General features: G+C 62.9%; 1 protein-coding gene across 2 annotated transcripts; it reads right to left on the reverse strand.

Annotated features, from left to right (window-relative positions):
* Positions 1–706: 706 nt before the first annotated feature.
* Positions 707–19,573, reverse strand: LOC141735318 (uncharacterized). 2 transcript variants are annotated; one of them, XM_074567961.1, is made up of 5 exons: positions 19,466–19,573; positions 16,607–16,689; positions 13,303–13,343; positions 11,621–13,206; positions 707–2,386 (listed from the first exon to the last, which is right to left on the reverse strand). In XM_074567961.1, the coding sequence occupies exons 1-5, from the start codon at positions 19,475–19,477 to the stop codon at positions 1,589–1,591; spliced, it is 2,520 nt and encodes an 839-aa protein (XP_074424062.1). In that variant the 5' UTR covers positions 19,478–19,573; the 3' UTR covers positions 707–1,588. The 2 variants fall into 2 exon arrangements, with proteins under 2 accessions (XP_074424062.1, XP_074424061.1); XM_074567960.1 differs by lacking the exons at positions 11,621–13,206; positions 13,303–13,343; positions 16,607–16,689; positions 19,466–19,573 and adding exons at positions 5,259–5,334; positions 6,198–6,307 and having other exon boundaries at positions 707–2,484.

The raw sequence follows: 19,573 nt of genomic DNA on the forward strand, positions 1-19,573 counted from the left end.
ACCCCGTCCTGTCCTGGGCAGTCCCCAAAGTGTCCCCAAGTCCAGCTCCGAGCCTCCTACGGGCCCCACGGGAGGTTCTACCACAGCGTGGTGGCCACCGTGCCGTGCTCCCAAGCTCTTCCGTTACGTCCTGATGGGGCCACCATGACAATGGACCACACCATGGAGGTGCCACCACCCCGTCCCATCCTGGGGAGTCCCCAAACTGTCCCCAAGTCCAGCTCTGAGCCTCCTACAGGCCCCACGGGAGGTTCTACCACAGCGTGGTGGCCACCGTGCCGTGCTCCCAAGCTCTTCCGTTACGTCCTGATGGGGCCACCATGACAATGGACCCCACCATGGAGGTGCCACCACCCCGTCCCATCTCGATGAGTCCCCAAAGTGTCCCCAAGTCCAGCTCCAAGTGTCCTACGGGCCCCACGGGAGGTTCTACCACGGTGTGGTGGCCACCGTGCCGTGCTCCCAAGCTCTTCCGTTACGTCCTGATGGGGCCACCATGACGATGGACCCCACCATGGAGGTGCCACCACCCCGTCCCATCTCGATGAGTCCCCAAAGTGTCCCCAAGTCCAGCTCCGAGCCTCCTACGGGCCCCACGGGAGGTTCTACCACAGCATGGTGGCCACCGTGCTGTGCTCCCAAGCTCTTCCGTTAGGTCCTGATGGGGCCACCACGACGATGGACCACACCATGGAGGTGCCACCACCCCGTCCCGTCCTGGGGAGTCCCCAAAGTGTCCCCAAGTCCAGCTCTGAGCCTCCTACAGGCCCCACGGGAGGTTCTACCACAGCGTGGTGGCCACCGTGCCATGCTCCCAAGCTCTTCCGTTAGGTCCTGATGGGGCCACCATGACGATGGACCCCACCATGGAGGTGCCACCACCCCGTCCCGTCCTGGGCAGTCCCCAAAGTGTCCCCAAGTCCAGCTCCGAGCCTCCTAGAGGCCCCACGGGAGGTTCTACCACGGCGTGGTGGCCACCGTGCCGTCTTCCCAAGCTCTTCTGTTAGGTCCTGATGGGGCCACCACGACGATGGACCCCACCATGGAGGTGCCACCACCCCGTCCCGTCCTGGGGAGTCCCCAAAGTGTCCCCAAGTCCAGCTCCGAGCCTCCTACGGGCCCCACGGGAGGTTCTACCACAGCGTGGTGGCCACCGTGCCATGCTCCCAAGCTCTTCCGTTACGTCCTGATGGGGCCACCATGACGATGGACCCCACCATGGAGGTGCCACCACCCCGTCCCGTCCTGGGGAGTCCCCAAAGTGTCCCCAAGTCCAGCTCCGAGCCTCCTACGGGCCCCACGGGAGGTTCTACCACAGCGTGGTGGCCACCGTGCCGTGCTCCCAAGCTCTTCCGTTACGTCCTGATGGGGCCACCATGACGATGGACCCCACCATGGAGGTGCCACCACCCCGTCCCATCTCGATGAGTCCCCAAAGTGTCCCCAAGTCCAGCTCTGAGCCTCCTACGGGCCCCACGGGAGGTTCTACCACGGCGTGGTGGCCACCGCGCCGTCTTCCCAAGCTCCTTCCTTAGCTCCTGCTGGGGCCACCACGCCGCTGGCCATCCCCCGACCGTGGCGGGCCCTCCTACGGGCCGCAGGCCGGGTCCCCGTGGTGGGGGTGACCCTTGAGGTGCCGGGTGAACTGGGGTTTGTAGCGGAAGCGTTTGCCGCAGGCCCCGCAGCCGTAGGGTTTCTCCCCGGTGTGGATGCGTTGGTGCTTGACCAGGTTGGAGCTGACGCAGAAGCTCTTGCCGCAGGCGCCGCAACGGAAAGGTCTCTCCCCCGTGTGGGTCCTCTGGTGCTCGATGAGGGTGGAGCTCTGCCCGAAAGCCTTCCCGCACTCCCCGCAGCGGTAGGGCCGCTCGCCGGTGTGGGTGCGTTGGTGGGACGCCAGGTGGGTCTTCTTCTTGAAGCGTTTGCCGCACTGCCCGCAGGAGAACGGCTTCTCCCCCGTGTGGGTCCTCTCGTGCTTCACCAGGTTGGAGCTGAGGCTGAAGGTCTTGCCGCAACGCCCGCAACCGTAAGGTTTCTCCCCCGTGTGGGTCCGCAGGTGTTTCACCAAATTGGAGGTCCGGCCGAAGGTTTTACCGCATTCCGGGCAAGCGTAAGGGGTCTCGCCCGTGTGGGTCCGCCGATGTTCCGTCAAGGTGGAACTCCGGCTGAAGGCCCGCGAGCAAACCGGGCAGGCGTAAGGTTTCTCCCCCGTGTGGGTCCGGAGGTGCTCGGCCAAGGTGGAGCTGCGCCCGAAGCTCTTCTGGCACTGGGGGCAGGTGAAGGGCCTCTCCCCGGTGTGGGTCCGCTGGTGCTCGATGAGGTTGGAGCTCTGGCCGAAGGTCTTGCCGCACTCGGTGCAGCGGTAGGGCTTGGGCGGCCTCCTGCCCCCCTCGTCGCCGCCGCCGCCGCCGCCGCCGCCGCCGCCCCCCTCCGGCAGGCCCAGCAGGTTGAGGAAGCCCCGTCGGCCACCGCCGGCCACCGGCGCGCCTAAAGGAAGGGAGAGGAAGAGCTGCTGGGCCACGGGGAGACCGCCGAGGGATGGTGCTCAAAGGAGAACGTCTCCTGTGGGTCATTGTGCCACCGTGGAGGGACGTTCTCCAAAGAACGTCTCCTGTGGGTCATCATCATACCATGGAGGGATGTTCCTCGGAGGAGAACATCTCCTGTGGGTCATTGTGCCACCATGGAGGGACGTTCCTCGGAGGAGAACATCTCCTGTGGGTCATTTTGCCACCACGGAGGGACGTTCCTCAAAGGAGAACATCTCCTGTGGGTCATTGTGCCACCATGGGGGGACGTTCTCCAAAGAACATCTCCTGTGGGTCACTGTGCCACCATGGAGGGACGTTTCTCAAAGGAGAACATCTCCTGTGGGTCACTGTGCCACCATGGAGGGATGTTCCTTGGAGGAGAACATCTCCTGTGGGTCACTGTGCCACCATGGAGGGACGTTCTCCAAAGAACGTCTCCTCTGGGTCATCGTCATACCATGGGGGGATGTTCCTCGGAGAAGAACATCTCCTGTGGGTCACTGTGCCACTGTGGAGGGACGTTCCTCGGAAGAGAACATCTCCTGTGGGTCATTTTGCCACCATGGAGGGACGTTCCTCAAAGGAGAACATCTCCTGTGGGTCACTGTGCCACCGTGGAGGGACGTTCCTCGGAAGAGAACATCTCCTGTGGGTCATTGTGCCACCGTGGAGGGACGTTCCTCAAAGGAGAACATCTCCTGTGGGACATTGTGCCACCGTGGAGGGACGTTCCTCGGAAGAGAACATCTCCTGTGGGTCATTGTGCCACCGTGGAGGGATGTTCCTCAAAGGAGAACGTCTCCTGTGGGTCATTGTGCCACCGTGGAGGGACGTTCTCCAAAGAACGTCTCCTGTGGGTCATCATCATACCATGGAGGGATGTTCCTCGGAGGAGAACATCTCCTGTGGGTCATTGTGCCACCATGGAGGGACGTTCCTCAAAGGAGAACGTCTCCTGTGGGTCATTGTGCCACCATGGGGGGACGTTCTCCAAAGAACATCTCCTGTGGGTCATTGTGCCACCGTGGAGGGATGTTCCTCAAAGGAGAACGTCTCCTGTGGGTCATTGTGCCACCATGGGGGGATGTTCTCCAAAGAACGTCTCCTCTGGGTCATCATCATACCATGGGGGGACGTTCCTCGGAGGAGAATATCTCCTGTGGGTCACTGTCATACCATGGGGGGATGTTCCTCAGAGAAGAACGTCTCCTGTGGGTCATCGTCATACCATGGGGGGACGTTCCTCGGAGGAGAACGTCTCCTGTGGGTCACTGTGCCACCACGGAGGGACATTTTTCGAAGGAGAACTTCTCCTGGCCCACATTTGTCCCATTTTCTAGAGTTTTTGCCCCATTTTCTCAGCTTTTGCCCGATTTTCTTGGGGGTTTTGCCCCCATTTCCTTGGCTTTTGCCCCATTTTCTCATGGTTTTGCCCCATTTTCTCAGGGTCTTGCCTCATTTTCTCGGGTTTTGCCCCATTTTCTTGTTTTTTTCCCCATTTCCTTGGGGTTTTGCCCCGTTTTCTACGGTTTTTGCCCCATTTTCTTGGGGTTTTGCCCCATTTTCTACATTTTTTGCCCCATTTTCTTGGGCTTTCCCCACATTTTCTTGGGCTTTTGCCCAATTTTATTGGGTTTTGCCCCATTTTCTTGGAGTTTTTGACCCTTTTTCTTGTGGTTTTGCGCCATTTTCTGGGGGTTTCCCCCCATTTTCTCTGGTTTTGCCCCATTTTCAGGGGTTTTGCCCCATTTTCTTGGGCTTTCCCCACATTTTCTTGGGGTTTTGCCCCATTTTTGGGTGATTTTTTCACTATTTTCTTGGGGTTTTCCCTATTTTCTCAGATTTTTCCCCCGTTTTCGTGGGGTTTCCCCCATTTTTGGGGGTTTTGCCCCATTTTGGGGAGGTTTTCCCCCATTTTCTTGGGGGTTTGCCCCATTTTAGGTTATTTTTTCACTATTTTCTTAGGGTTTTCCCTATTTTCTTGTGGTTTTCCCCATTTTCTCAGAGTTTTGCCCAGTTTTCTTGGGTTTTACCCCATTTTTGGGGGGTTTTGCCCCACTTTCTGGGGTTTTTCCCCATTTTCTTGGGTTTTGCCCCATTTTTGGGAGGTTTTGCCCCGTTTTCTTGGGTTCCCCCCCATTTTCTTGGGGTTTCCCCACATTCTCTTGGGGTTTTGCCCCATTTTGGTTTTTTTTTTCCCTATTTTCTTGGGGGTTTCCCCATTTTCTTGTGGTTTTCCTCATTTTCTCAGATTTTTGCCCCATTTTCTTGGGTTTTATCCCATTTTCGGGGGGTTTTGCCCCACTTTCAGGGTTTTTTTCCCCATTTTCTTGAGGGTTTTGACCCATTTTCCTGGGTTTTGCTTAGTTTTCTCGGGGGTTTGCCCCATTCTCTTGGGGTTTCCCCACATTTTCTTGGGGTTTTGCCCCATTTTGGTTTTTTTTTCCACTATTTTCTTGGGGTTTTCCCCATTTTCTTGTGTTTTTCCCCATTTTCTCAGATTTTTGCCCCGTTTTCTCAGATTTTTACCCCATTTTGGGGGGGTTTTGCCCCACTTTCTGGGGTTTTTCCCCATTTTCTTGGGTTTTCCCCCCATTTTCTTGGGTTTTTACACCATTTTCTTGGCTTTTTGCCCCATTTTCGGGGGGGGTTGCCCCACGTTTTCCAATTTTTGCCCCCTTTTCTGGGGGTTTTGCCCCATTTTCGGGGGTTTTTGCCCCGTTTCCTCACCTGCTGGGGGGCGCGGGGGACCGTCCCCGTCACCCCGGTCCTGGGGGGGCCGCGGCCCCTCCCCCGGCTCCATCGGCTGCGGGTGAAAACGGGGGGAAAAAGGGCAAAAAATGACCAAAAAAGCCCCCAAACGCCCCCCGAAACCCCAAGCGTTTTCCCAAAGCTTTTCACCAAAATCAGGCCTTTTCCCCCCAAAAACGCACCCCCTCCCATGGCCGTTATTTACCCTCCCCCCCCCCAAGCTGGGAGAAACCGACCCGTTTTCCTTGGTTTTCGCCCCAGAACGCAAGCCCCGCAATGAGTTAATTCCACCAATCCCCCCCCCGGAGCTGGGAGAAATTTGCCCGTTTTCCCCCTTTTTCACCCCAAAACTCAAGCCCTGCAATGAGTTAAATTTTCCACCCCCACCCCCGGCTGGCAGAAACCGACCCATTTTCCCTGGTTTTCACCCCAAAACACAAACCCCGCAACGAGTTAAATTTTCCACCACCCCACCCCCTCCCCCAGGGCAGGAGAAACCGACCCAATTTCCCCCTTTTTCACCCCAAAACTCACTCCCCCGCAACGAGTTAATTCTTCCACTCCCCAGCTGGGAGGAACCGACCCATTTTCCCCCTTTTTCACCCCAAAACACAAACCCCGCAATGAGTTAATTCCACACCCACCCCCCCCACATCCCCCCCCGCTCGGAAGAATTTGCCCATTTTCCCTGTTTTTCACCCCAAAACTCAAGCCCCACAATGAGTTAATCCACACCCACCCCCCCCCTCCCCCCACCAGAGTCCCATTTTCTCCCTTTTTCCCCCCAAAACGCCGCCCCTCCGCTACCTAATTCCCGCCCCTCCCCCCCCCCAGCCCCAGCGATTGACCCGTTTTCCCCCTTTTTCACCCCAAAAATGGGGGGGGGGGGAGGGAAGACGGACACGACGACACCCTCACCCCGGGCGCTGGCGTCTCCCCGGCGCGCGACAGGCCCAATCCCGGCGCTTTTCGCCCCAAAAACGGCGGCGTTCGGGGCCTGGCGGACAATGGTGGCGGGAGAGCGGCGTTTCCTGCCGCAAAGGCTCCCGGGGACACGCCAAGAACACGCGTGTCACCCTGCGGACACGCCAAGGGACACGCGTGTCGCACGGGAACACGCCAAGGGACATGGGAATCCACCGGGAACACGCCAAGGGACACGCGTGTCGCACGGGAACACGCCAAGGGACACGTGTGTCACGTGGGAACACGCCAAGGGACATGGGAATCCACCGGGAACACGCCAAGGGACACGTGTGTCACCCGGGAACATGCCAAGGGACATGGGAATCCACCGGGAACACGCCAAGGGACACGTGTGTCACACGGGAACACGCCAAGGGACATGTGTGTCACCCGGGAACACGCCAAGGGACATGGGAATCCACCGGGAACACGCCAAGGGACATGTGTGTCACCTGGGAACACGCCAAGGGACACGTGTGTCACCCGGGAACACGCCAAGGGACATGGGAATCCACCGGGAACACGCCAAGGGACATGTGTGTCACCCGGGAACATGCCAAGGGACATGGGAATCCACCGGGAACACGCCAAGGGACACGCGTGTCACCCGGGAACACGCCAAGGGACATGTGTGTCACCCGGGAACACGCCAAGGGACATGGGAATCCACCGGGAACACGCCAAGGGACACGTGTGTCACCTGGGAACACGCCAAGGGACATGGGAATCCACCGGGAACACGCCAAGGGACACGCGTGTCACCCGGGAACACGCCAAGGGACATGGGAATCCACCGGGAACACGTCAAGGGACACGAGTGTCACCCGGGAACACGCCAAGGGACATGGGAATCCACCGGGAACACGCCAAGGGACACGAGTGTCACCCGGGAACACGCCAAGGGACATGTGTGTCGCCTGGGAACACGCCAAGGGACACGCGTGTCACACGGGAACACGCCAAGTGACACGTGTGTCACCTGGGAACACGCCAAGGGACATGCGAATCCACCGGGAACACACCAAGGGACACGTGTGTCACACGGGAACACGCCAAGGGACATGGGAATCCACCGGGAACACGCCAAGGGACACGAGTGTCACCCGGGAACACGCCAAGGGACACGCGTGTCGCACGGGAACACGCCAAGGGACATGGGAATCCACCGGGAACACGCCAAGGGACACGTGTGTCACCCGGGAACACAAGACATCCCTCCCAGTCCTCCCAGTACCCCCCCAGTGGCCCCCCACATCCCTCCCAGTCCTCCCAGTGCCCCCCCAAACCCCCTCCCAGTGCTCCCAGTACCACCCAGTGCCCCCCCAATGCCCTTCCCAGTGCTCCCAGTGCCCCCCCAACCCCCTCCCAGTGCTCCCAGTTCCCCCCAAATCCCTCCCAGTCCTCCCAGTGCCCCCCAACCCCCTCCCAGTGCTCCCAGTGCCCCCCACATCCCTCCCAGTGCTCCCAGTGCCCCCCCAAACCCCCTCCCAGTGCTCCCAGTACCACCCAGTGCCCCCCCAATGCCCTTCCCAGTGCTCCCAGTTCCCCCCACATCCCTCCCAGTGCTCCCAGTGCCCCCTCAAACCCCCTCCCAGTGCTCCCAGTTCCCCCCAAATGCCTCCCAGTCCTCCCAGTGCCCCCCCAAACCCCTCCCAGTGCTCCCAGTATCCCCCCAAATCCCTTACCAGTCCTCCCAGTGCCCCCCCAACCCCCTCCCAGTCCTCCCAGTACCCCAACAGTGGCCCCCCACATCCCTCCCAGTGCTCCCAGTGCCCCCGCAAACCCCCTCCCAGTGCTCCCAGTCCTCCCAGTGCCCCCCCAACCCCCTCCCAGTGCTCCCAGTGCCCCCTCAAACCCCCTCCCAGTGCTCCCAGTTCACCCCAAATCCCTCCCACTCCTCCCAGTGCCCCCCCAACCCCCTCCCAGTCCTCCCAGTATCCCCCCCAAACCCCCTCCCAGTGCTCCCAGTACCACCCAGTGCCCCCCCAATGCCCCTCCCAGTGCTCCCAGATCCCCCCACATCCCTCCCAGTGCTCCCAGTAGCCCCCCAAATCCCTTCCCAGTCCTCCCAGTGCCCTCCCCAACCCCCTCCCAGTGCTCCCAGTTCCCCCCAAATCCCTCCCAGTCCTCCCAGTGCCCCCCACATCCCTCCCAGTGCTCCCAGTGCCCCCCAAATCCCTTCCCAGTGCTCCCAGTGCCCCCCCAACCCCCTCCCAGTGCTCCCAGTGCCCCCCCAAACCCCCTCCCAGTGCTCCCAGTACCACCCAGTGCCCCCCCAATGCCCCTCCCAGTGCTCCCAGATCCCCCCACATCCCTCCCAGTGCTCCCAGTAGCCCCCCAAATCCCTTCCCAGTCCTCCCAGTGCCCCCCACATCCCTCCCAGTGCTCCCAGTGCCCCCCAAATCCCTTCCCAGTGCTCCCAGTGCCCCCCAAATCCCTTCCCAGTCCTCCCAGTGCCCCCCCAAACCCCCTCCCAGTGCTCCCAGTACCACCCAGTGCCCCCCCAATGCCCTTCCCAGTGCTCCCAGTTCCCCCCACATCCCTCCCAGTGCTCCCAGTGCCCCCCCAACCCCCTCCCAGTGCTCCCAGTATCCCCCCAAATCCCTTCCCAGTCCTCCCAGTGCCCCCCAAATCCCTCCCAGTCCTCCCTGTGCCCTCCCAACCCCCTCCCAGTGCTCCCAGTAGCCCCCCAAATCCCTTCCCAGTCCTCCCAGTGCCCCCCCAAACCCCCTCCCAGTGCTCCCAGTACCACCCAGTGCCCCCCCAATGCCCTTCCCAGTGCTCCCGGTTCCCCCCACATCCCTCCCAGTGCTCCCAGTGCCCCCTCAAACCCCCTCCCAGTGCTCCCAGTTCCCCCCAAATCCCTTCCCAGTCCTCCCAGTGCCCCCCCAACCCCCTCCCAGTGCTCCCAGTAGCCCCCCAAATCCCTTCCCAGTCCTCCCAGTGCCCCCCCAAACCCCCTCCCAGTGCTCCCAGTACCACCCAGTGCCCCCCCAATGCCCTTCCCAGTGCTCCCAGTTCCCCCCACATCCCTCCCAGTGCTCCCAGTGCCCCCTCAAACCCCCTCCCAGTGCTCCCAGTTCCCCCCAAATCCCTTCCCAGTCCTCCCAGTGCCCCCCCAACCCCCTCCCAGTCCTCCCAGTACCCCAACAGTGGCCCCCCACATCCCTCCCAGTGCCCCTGCAAACCCCCTCCCAGTGCTCCCAGTACCACCCAGTGCCCCCCCAATGCCCTTCCCAGTGCTCCCAGTTCCCCCCAAATCCCTCCCAGTGCTCCCAGTTCCCACCCAACCCCCTCCCAGTGCTCCCAGTGCCCCCTCAAACCCCCTCCCAGTGCTCCCAGTTCCCCCCAAATCCCTCCCAGTCCTCCCAGTGCCCCCCCAAACCCCCTCCCAGTGCTCCCAGTACCACCCAGTGCCCCCCCAATGCCCTTCCCAGTCCTCCCAGTTCCCCCCACATCCCTCCCAGTTCTCCCAGTGCCCCCCCAACCCCCTCCCAGTGCTCCCAGTATCCCCCCAAATCCCTTCCCAGTCCTCCCAGTGCCCCCCCAACCCCCTCCCAGTCCTCCCAGTACCCCCCCAGTGGCCCCCCACATCCCTCCCAGTGCCCCTGCAAACCCCCTCCCAGTGCTCCCAGTACCACCCAGTGCCCCCCCAATGCCCTTCCCAGTGCTCCCAGTTCCCCCCAAATCCCTCCCAGTGCTCCCAGTTCCCCCCCAACCCCCTCCCAGTGCTCCCAGTGCCCCCTCAAACCCCCTCCCAGTGCTCCCAGTTCCCCCCAAATCCCTCCCAGTCCTCCCAGTGCCCCCCCAACCCCCTCCCAGTGCTCCCAGTATCCCCCCAAATCCCTTCCCAGTCCTCCCAGTGCCCCCCCAACCCCCTCCCAGTGCTCCCAGTGGCCCCCAGTCAGCACCCGCAGCCGCAGCCCTTCTCTACTCTTTATTGTCATCCCGGGAGGCCCCGGGGGGGGGAGGGGGAAGGTGGGGACACGGATTGGGGGGGGGGGGGGACGACCTGGGCGGGGGGGGGGGGGGGTTGTCCCCGTGGCAGAGCCGTGGGCCTGGGCCAGGAGGAGAAGCTCGGGGTGGTCCTCGGCCTCCAGACGGAGCCGTGGCCTCGGGGCACCACGATGGGCCTGGCCCAGGACGATGGAACCCAGGATGGTCCTCCAAGATGGACGTATGGACACGGGGCACCACGATGGACCTGGGTGAAGACGATGGATGGTCCTCCAAGACGTAGCCATGGACTCAGGGCACCATGATGGACCTGGACCAGGACAATGGAACCCAGGATGGTCCTCCAAGACGAAGGTATGGGCTCAGGGGACCATAATGGACCTGGGTTAAGACGATGGATGCCATGATGGTCCTCCAAGACGTAGCCATGGCCTTGGGGCACCACGACGGACCCGGGTCAAGATGATGGATGGTCCTCCAAGACGTAGCCATGGCCTTGGGGCACCATGATGGACCTGGACCAGGATGATGGATGGTCCTCCCAGACGTAGCCATGGACTCAGGGCACCACACTGGACCCGGGTCAAGATGATGGATGGTCCTCCAAGATGTAGCCATGGCCTTGGGGCACCACGATGGACCTGGACCAGGACGATGGAACCCAGGATGGTCCTCCAAGACAAAGGTATGGCCTCGGGGGACCATGATGGACCTGGACCAAGATGATGGATGGTCCTCCAAGACAAAGCCATGGACTCAGGGCACCATGATGGACCTGGACCAAGATGATGGATGGTCCTCCCAGACGTAGCCATGGCCTTGGGGCACCACGATGGACCTCGACCAAGACGATGGATGGTCCTCCAAGACGAAGGTATGGCCTCGGGGGACCATGATGGACCTGGGTCAAGACGATGGATGCCATGATGGTCCTCCAAGACGTAGCCATGGCCTTGGGGCACCACGACGGACCCGGGTCAAGACGATGGATGGTCCTCCAAGACGTAGCCATGGCCTTGGGGCACCACGATGGACCTGGACCAGGACGATGGAACCCAGGATGGTCCTCCAAGACGAAGGTATGGCCTCGGGGCACCATGATGGACCTGGACCAGGATGATGGATGGTCCTCCCAGACGCAGCCATGGACTTGGGGCACCATAATGGACCTGGGTCAAGACGATGGATGCCATGATGGTCCTCCAAGACGTCGCCATGGCCTTGGGGCACCACGACGGACCCGGGTCAAGACGACGGATGGTCCTCCAAGACGTAGCCATGGCCTTGGGGCACCACGACGGACCCGGGTCAAGACGACGGATGGTCCTCCAAGACGAAGCCACGGCCTCGGGGCCCCCCACGCCGGAGCTGCCCCCCCCCGAGACGCCCCGGGACGGGGGGGAAGGTGGCTCTCAGGCGAGGTGGGTGCGCTGGTGCTTGCTGAAGGCCGAGCTCCAGCCGAAGGTCTTGCCGCACTGGGCGCAGCGGTAGGGTCGTTCGCCGGTGTGGGTGTGCCGGTGTTCCAAGAGGTTGGCGCTTTGCCGGAAGCTCTTGCCGCAGTCCCCGCAGCGGTAGGGCCGTTCGCCGGTGTGGGTGCGGCGGTGTTTGGCCAGGTGGGAGTTTTGGCAGAAGCTCTTGCCGCAGAGGCCGCAGGTGTAGGGTCGCTCGCCCGTGTGGGTGCGTTGGTGTTGGATGAGGTTGGAGCTTTGCCGGAAGGCTTTGCCGCATTCGGTGCAGCGGTAGGGTCGCTCGCCGGTGTGGGTCAAGCGGTGTTTGGCCAAGTAGGAGCCCAAGGCGAAGCCTTTGCCGCAGAGCGGGCAGAAATGCCGCTCGCCCGCCCCGTGGGTCCGCCGGTGTTCGGCCAGGTTGGAGCTTTGGCTGAAGATCTTGCCGCATTCGGGGCACTTGTAGGGTTTCTCGCCGGTGTGGGTGACCTGGTGCCGCAAGAGCTTGGAGCTTTGGCCGAAGGCTTTGCCGCATTCGGGGCACTTGTAGGGTTTGACGGGGGGACGACAAGCCCGGAGGTGACGGGCCAAGCGGCAACTCCAAAGGAAAGCGGCCCCGCAGTGGGGACAACCCAACGGTTGCTCGGGTTGGTGATGCCGGAGCCCGGCGGGTTGAGCGTAAGCTTTGCCGCAAGCTTCGCATCGGTAGGGTTTGGTCACCGGGCCGTGACGGCGCCGGCGGTGACGGGCCAGTTGGGCGCTCCCTTCGAAACGTTCGGGGCAGAGAGGGCAAGGGAAAGCGCCGGCGTGGGTTTGGCGATGGAGGAGCAAAGTGGCGCCGTGCCGGAAGGTTCGGCCGCATTCTTCGCAACGGTGAGGCCGCTCCGGGGCCTCGGCGTCACCGGCGTCGCCGGCGGTTTCTTCTTCTTCTTCGCCGTGGTGCTTCTTGCGGTGGCCGGCCAAAGCCGCCGGGCGAGGGAAGTGCTGGCCGCAATCCCGGCACCGGTGACCCCCGTGAGCCCCGCGTCGATGTTTAGCCAAATCGGAGCTGACGGCGAAACGCCGGCCGCACTCGGGGCAACCGTAAGGTCGTTCGCCCGTGTGGGTCCGCCGATGGGTGGCCAACGTGGATTTCCGACCGAAAGCCCGGCCGCATTCGGGGCAGCCGTAAGGCCGTTCGCCGGTGTGGGTCCGCCGGTGATGTACCAACGTGGAGCTCTGGCTGAAGCGGGCGCCGCATTGACCGCACCGGAAAGGTTTTTCGCCCGTGTGGGTACGTTGGTGTTCCAAGAGGGTGGAACCGCGGCTGAAGGTTTTGCCGCATTCGCCGCAGGCGTGGGGTTTGGCGCCGGCGTGGCCTTTGCGGTGTTCCAAGAGGGAGGAACTCCAACCGAAGGCTTTGCCGCACTCGCCGCAACGGTAGGGCCGTTCCCCCGTGTGCACCCGTCGGTGTTTCAGCAGGTTGGAGCTTTGGGCGAAGGTTTTGCCGCACTCGCCGCAACGGTAGGGCCGGGGGGGGGCGGCCTCCCCGCCCCCCTCCTCTTCCTCCTCTTCCTCTTCTGGAAACGGAGTCGGGGGGGGGGGGGAAGGTCAAGCCGTGCCTCAGTTTCCCCCACCCCACCCCACCCCCCTCAACGCCCACGGTAAGGACTCACCCGGCGGCGCGGCGGCGGCGGCGGGTCCCGGCGGTGGGGAGCTGGGGAGGGAAAAAAAAAAGGGGGTGGGGGGGACGCGGGGTGGTGGCACCCCATGGGGACGTGGCCACCCTTGGGGCCGTCCCCAGCCCAGGGCGGGGGGGAGACGGTGGGAGGTGGGTTTCGGGGGGAAGGACGTTGGTTATGGGGGGAGGGAGATGCTGGGGGGGGGACACACCGTCTTGGGGACGTTGGTCTTGGGGACGTTGGCCATGGGGGGAGGGAGATGCTGGCACCTTGGGGACATCGTCTTGGGGACATTGGTTATGGGGGGAGGGAGGCGCTGGGGGGCGGGGACGTCGTCGTGGGGGCGTTGGTCTTGGGGACGTTGGTCTTGTCTTGGGGACATTGGTCTTGAGGACGTTGGTCTTGGGGACGTTGGCCATGGGGGGAGGGAGGCGCTGGCACCTTGGGGACATCGTCTTGGGGACGTTGGTCTTGGGGACATTGGTTATGGGGGGAGGGAGACGCTTCGGGGTGGGGACACCGTCTTGGGGACATTGTTTTGGGGACATTGGTCTTGGGGACGTTGGCCATGGGGGGAGGGAGATGCTGGGGGGTGGGGACACTGTCTTGGGGACATCGTCTTGGGGACATTGGTCTTGGGGATGTTGGTCTTGGGGACGTTGGCCATGGGGGGAGGGAGATGCTGGCACCTTGGGGACATCGTCTTGGGGACATTGGTCTTGGGGACGTTGGTTATGGGGGGAGGGAGACGCTGGGGGGTGGGGACATCATCTTGGGGACATTGGTCTTGGGGACGTTGGCCATGGCGGGAGGGAGACGCTGGGGGGTGGGGACACCGTCTTGGGGACATCGTCTTGGGGACGTTGGCCTTGGGGACATTGGTTATGGGGGGAGGGAGATGCTTCGGGGTGGGGACATCACCTTGGGGACACTGGTCTTGGGGACGTTGGTTATGGGGTGAGGGAGATGCTGGGGGGTGGGGACACTGTCTTGGGGACATCGTCTTGGGGACATTGGTCTTGGGGACGTTGGTCTTGGGGACATCGGCCATGGGGGGGAGGGAGATGTTGGCACCTTGGGGACATCGGTCTTGGGGACGTTGGTTATGGGGGGAGGGAGACGCTGGGGGGGGGGGACACCGTCTTGGGGACATCGTCTTGGGGACGTTGGCCATGGGGACATTGGTGTTGGGGACATTGGTCTTGGGGACGTTGGTCTTGGGGACGTTGGCCATGGGGGGAGGGAGACGCTGGGGGGTGGGGACATCATCTTGGGGACATCGTCTTGGGGACGTTGGTTATGGGGGGAGGGAGATGCTGGGGGGTGGGGACACCATGTTGGGGACATCATCTTGGGGACGTTGGTCTTGGGGACGTTGGTCTTGGGGACGTTGGCCATGGGGGGAGGGAGACGCTGGGGGGTGGGGACACCATGTTGGGGACATCGTCTTGGGGACATTGGTCTTGGGGACGTTGGTTATGGGGGGAGGGAGACGCTGGGGGGTGGGGACACCGTCTTGGGGACGTCGTCTTGGGGACGTTGGCCATGGGGACATTGGTGTTGGGGACATTGGTGTTGGGGACATTGGTCTTGGGGACGTTGGTTATGGGGTGGGGGAGATGCTGGGGGGTGGGGACACCATGTTGGGGACATCGTCTTGGGGACGTTGGTCTTGGGGACGTTGGTCTTGGGGACGTTGGCCATGGGGGGAGGGAGATGTTGGCACCTTGGGGACATTGTCTTGGGGACGTTGGTTATGGGGTGGGGGAGATGCTGGGGGGTGGGGACACCGTCTTGGGGACATCGTCTTGGGGACGTTGGCCATGGGGACATTGGTGTTGGGGACGTTGGCCATGGGGACGTTGGTCTTGGGGACGTTGGTTATGGGGGGAGGGAGATGCTGGGGGGTGGGGACACCATGTTGGGGACATCGTCTTGGGGACATTGGTCTTGGGGACGTTGGTCTTGGGGACATCGGCCATGGGGGGAGGGAGACGTTGGCACCTTGGGGACGTTGGTCTTGGGGACGTTGGTCTTGGGGCGGGGGAGATGCTGGGGGGTGGGGACACCGTCTTGGGGACATCGTCTTGGGGACGTTGGCCATGGGGACATTGGTGTTGGGGACATTGGTCTTGGGGACGTTGGTTATGGGGGGAGGGAGATGCTGGGGGGTGGGGACACCATGTTGGGGACATTGTCTTGGGGACGTTGGTCTTGGGGATGTCGGTCTTGGGGACATTGGCCATGGGGGGAGGGAGATGCTGGCACCTTGGGGACATCGTCTTGGGGACATCGTCTTGGGGATGTTGGTCTTGGGGACGTTGGTTATGGGGGGAGGGAGACGCTTCAGGGTGGGGACACGGTCTTGGGGACATTGTTTTGGGGACGTTGGTCTTGGGGACGTTGGCCATGGCGGGAGGGAGATGCTGGGGGGTGGGGACACCATCTTGGGGACATCGTCTTGGGGACGTTGGTCTTGGGGACGCTGGTTATGGGGGGAGGGACACGCTTTGGTGTGGGGACATCACCTTGGGGACATTGGTCTTGGGGACATCGGCCATGGGGGGGAGGCAGATGTTGGCACCTTGGGGACGTTGGTCTTGGGGACATTGGTTATGGGGGGAGGGAGACGCTTCGGGGTGGGGACACCATCTTGGGGACATTGTTTTGGGGACGTTGGTCTTGGGGACGTTGGCCATGGGGGGAGGGAGATGCTGGGGGGTGGGGACACCATGTTGGGGACATCGTCTTGGGGACGTTGGTCTTGGGGACGTTGGTCTTGGGGACGTTGGCCATGGGGGGAGGGAGATGCTGGCACCTTGGGGACATCGTCCTGGGGACATTGGTCTTGGGGACGTTGGTTATGGGGTGGGGGAGATGCTGGGGGGTGGGGACACCATGTTGGGGACATCGTCTTGGGGACATTGGTCTTGGGGACGTTGGTTATGGGGGGAGGGAGATGTTGGCACCTTGGGGACATCGGTGTTGGGGACATTGGTCTTGGGGACGTTGGTTATGGGGTGGGGGAGATGCTGGGGGGTGGGGACACCGTCTTGGGGACATCAGTTATGGGGCGGGGGAGATGCTGGGGGGTGGGGACACCCTCTTGAGGGACAACGTGGTGGCCCCGGGGATGTCCCCGAGGGCTGGGCTCCCCCCAGGGCAGAAGGGCCCCCGTGTCCTCGTCCCCTCCGTGTGTCCCCCCCCACCCCGCCCCCCACCACCCCCGTGTTCCCCCCCGCCGTGTCCCCCCCCGCCGTGTCCCCCCCCCCGTGTCCCCCCCCCGCCGTGTCCCCACCTGGTGGCCTCGGGCTCCTCCAGCGGGAAGGGCCCGTCGCTGTCACCCTCCTCCGGGAAGTCGGGGGCCGACGGGGACTCGCCCTGGGGGGGGGGGAGGGGAGGGGAGGGGACACGCGGCGTCACCCGGCGGCGCGTGTCACACGCGTGTCCCCCCCCCCATAGACCCTATAGGGGGTCAGATCCCGCCCCATAGCCCCTGTGACCCCCCTATAGCCCCTATAGGGGGTCAGATCCCGCCCCATAGCCCCTGAATCCCCCCCATAGCCCCTATAGGGGGGAAGATCCTGCCCCATAGCCCCTATATCCCCCCACACAGCCCCTATAGGGGGGCAGAACCCACCCCATAGCCCTTATGACCCCCCTATAGCCCCTATGGGGGGTCAGATCCCGCCCCATAGCCCCTATATCCCCCCCATAGCTCCTATGGGGGGTGAGATCCCGCCCCATAGCCCCTATATCCCCCCCCACAGCCCCTATAGGGGGAAAGATCCCACCCCATAGCCCCTGTGTCCCCCCCATAGCCCCTATAGGGGGGCAGAACCCACCCCATAGCCCCTATATCCCCCTATAGCTCCTATGGGGGGAAGATCCCGCCCCATAGCCCCTATATCCCCCCTATAGCCCCTATAGGGGGGAAGATCCCACCCCACAGCCCCTATATCCCCCCCATAGCCCCTATGGGGGGAAGATCCCGCCCCATAGTCCCTATATCCCCCCTATAGCCCCTACAGGGGGTCAGATCCTGCCCCATAGCCCCTATGACCTCCCCCCCATAGACCCTATGGGGGGTCAGATCCCGCCCCATAGCCCCTATATCACCCCTATAGACACTACAGGGGGTCAGATCCCACCCCATAGCCCCTGTGACCCCCCTATAGCCCCTATAGGGGGTCAGATCCGGCCCCATAGTCCCTGAATCCCCCCCATAGCCCCTATAGGGGGGAAGATCCCACCCCATAGCCCCTATATCACCCCTATAGACCCTATGGGGGTCAGATCCTGCCCCATAGCCCCTATGACCCCCCCCCATAGACCCTATGGGGGTGTCAGATCCCGCCCTATAGCCCCTATATCACCCCTATAGCTAGTATGGTGGGTCAGATCCCGCCCCATAGCCCCTGTGACCCCCCTATAGCCCCTATAGGGGGTCAGATCCCGCCCCATAGCCCCTATATCATCCCTATAGGGGGGTCAGATCCCGCCCCATAGCCCCTATATCACCCCTATAGACACTACGGGGGGGCAGAACCCGCCCCACAGCCCCTATGACCCCCCCCATAGACCCTATGGGGGGGGTCAGATCCCGCCCCATAGCCCCTATATCACCCCTATAGACACTACGGGGGGTCAGATCCCACCCCATAGCCCCTGTGACCCCCCTATAGCCCCTATAGGGGGTCAGATCCCGCCCCATAGTCCCTGAATCCCCCCCATAGCCCCTATAGGGGGGAAGATCCCGCCCCATAGCCCCTATATCACCCCTATAGACCCTATGGGGGGTCAGATCCCGCCCCATAGCCCCTGTGACCCCCCTATAGACCCTATGGGGGGTCAGATCCCGCCCCATAACCCCTATGTCCCCCCCATAGCCCCTATAGGGGGGAAGATCCTGCCCCATAGCCCCTATATCCCCCCACACAGCCCCTATAGGGGAGCAGAACCTGCCCCATAGCACCTATGTCCCCCCCATAGCCCCTATAGGGGGGCAGAACCCGCCCCATAGCCCCTATATTCCCCCCCCATAGCCCCTATGGGGGGCAGAACCCGCCCCATAGCCACTACATCCCCCCCCACAGCCCCTATAGGGGGGAAGATCCCGCCCCATAGCCCCTGTGTCCCCCCCATAGCCCCTATAGGGCGGCAGAACCTGCCCCATAGCCCCTATATCCCCCTATAGCTCCTATGGGGGGAAGATCCTGCCCCATAGCCCTTATGTCCCCCCTATAGCCCCTATGGGAGGGAAACTCCTGCCCCATAGCCCCTATAGGGGGGTCAGATGCCACCCTATAGCCCCCACACCCCCCCATAGCCCCTACAGGGGGGCAGAACCCGCCCCATAGCCCCTATATCCCCCTATAGCTCCTATGGGGGGAAGATCCTGCCCCATAGCCCCTGTGTCCCCCCTATAGCCCCTATAGGGGGGAAGATCCCACCCCACAGCCCCTATATCCCCCCCATAGCCCCTATAGGGGGGAAGATCCCACCCCATAGCCCCTATATCCCCCCCATAGCCCCTATAGGGGGGAAGATCCCACCCCATAGCCCCTATATCCCCCCCATAGCCCCTATAGGGGGAAGATCCCGCCCCATAGCCCCTGTGTCCCCCCTATAGCCCCTATAGGGGGGTCACATCCCGCCCCATAGCCCCTATATCCCCCCCATAGCCCCTATGGGGGGAAGATCCCACCCCATAGCCCCTATATCCCCCCCATAGCCCCTATAGGGGGGGTCAGATCCCGCCCCATAGCCCCTATATCCCCCCCATAGCCCCTATAGGGGGGAAGATCCCACCCCACAGCCCCTATATCCCCCCCGTAGCCCCTATAGGGGGGTCAGATCCCGCCCCATAGCCCCTATATCCCCCCCATAGCCCCTATGGGGGGAAGATCCCGCCCCATAGCCCCTATATCCCCCCTATAGGGGGGAAGATCCCACCCCACAGCCCCTATATTCCCCCCCATAGCCCCTACAGGGGGGCAGCTCCCGCCCCACAGCCCCTATGGGGGGGGCTCAGCTCCCGCCCCACAGCCCCTATAGAGGGGTCGTCGCCCCCCCCCCCCCCCCATAGGCCCTATGGGGCTGGGGGGGGGGGTGGGGGGGTGGGGGGTTGCCGCTCCCCTCCCGTCCCCCCGCTCACCTCCATTGTCATCGGTGGCGTCACCGCCTACGTCACGCGGGGGGGGGAGGGGCCGGACGCCTGGGTCCACACCGCCCCTCCCCCCCCCTCCCCTTCCTCTTCCTCTTC

Source organism: Larus michahellis, chromosome 30 (assembly GCF_964199755.1).
Source record: "Larus michahellis chromosome 30, bLarMic1.1, whole genome shotgun sequence".
NCBI lineage: Eukaryota > Metazoa > Chordata > Aves > Charadriiformes > Laridae > Larus > Larus michahellis.

Coding starts and splice junctions, on each gene's coding strand:
- LOC141735318 (XM_074567961.1), bottom strand. Junction 13,207..13,302: donor CGCCGCCGCCGCGCCGCCGG/GTGAGTCCTTAC, acceptor CTCCGTTTCCAG/AAGAGGAAGAGGAGGAAGAG. Junction 2,387..11,620: donor AGCACCAGCGCACCCACCTC/GCCTGAGAGCCA, acceptor GGCGGCGACGAG/GGGGGCAGGAGGCCGCCCAA.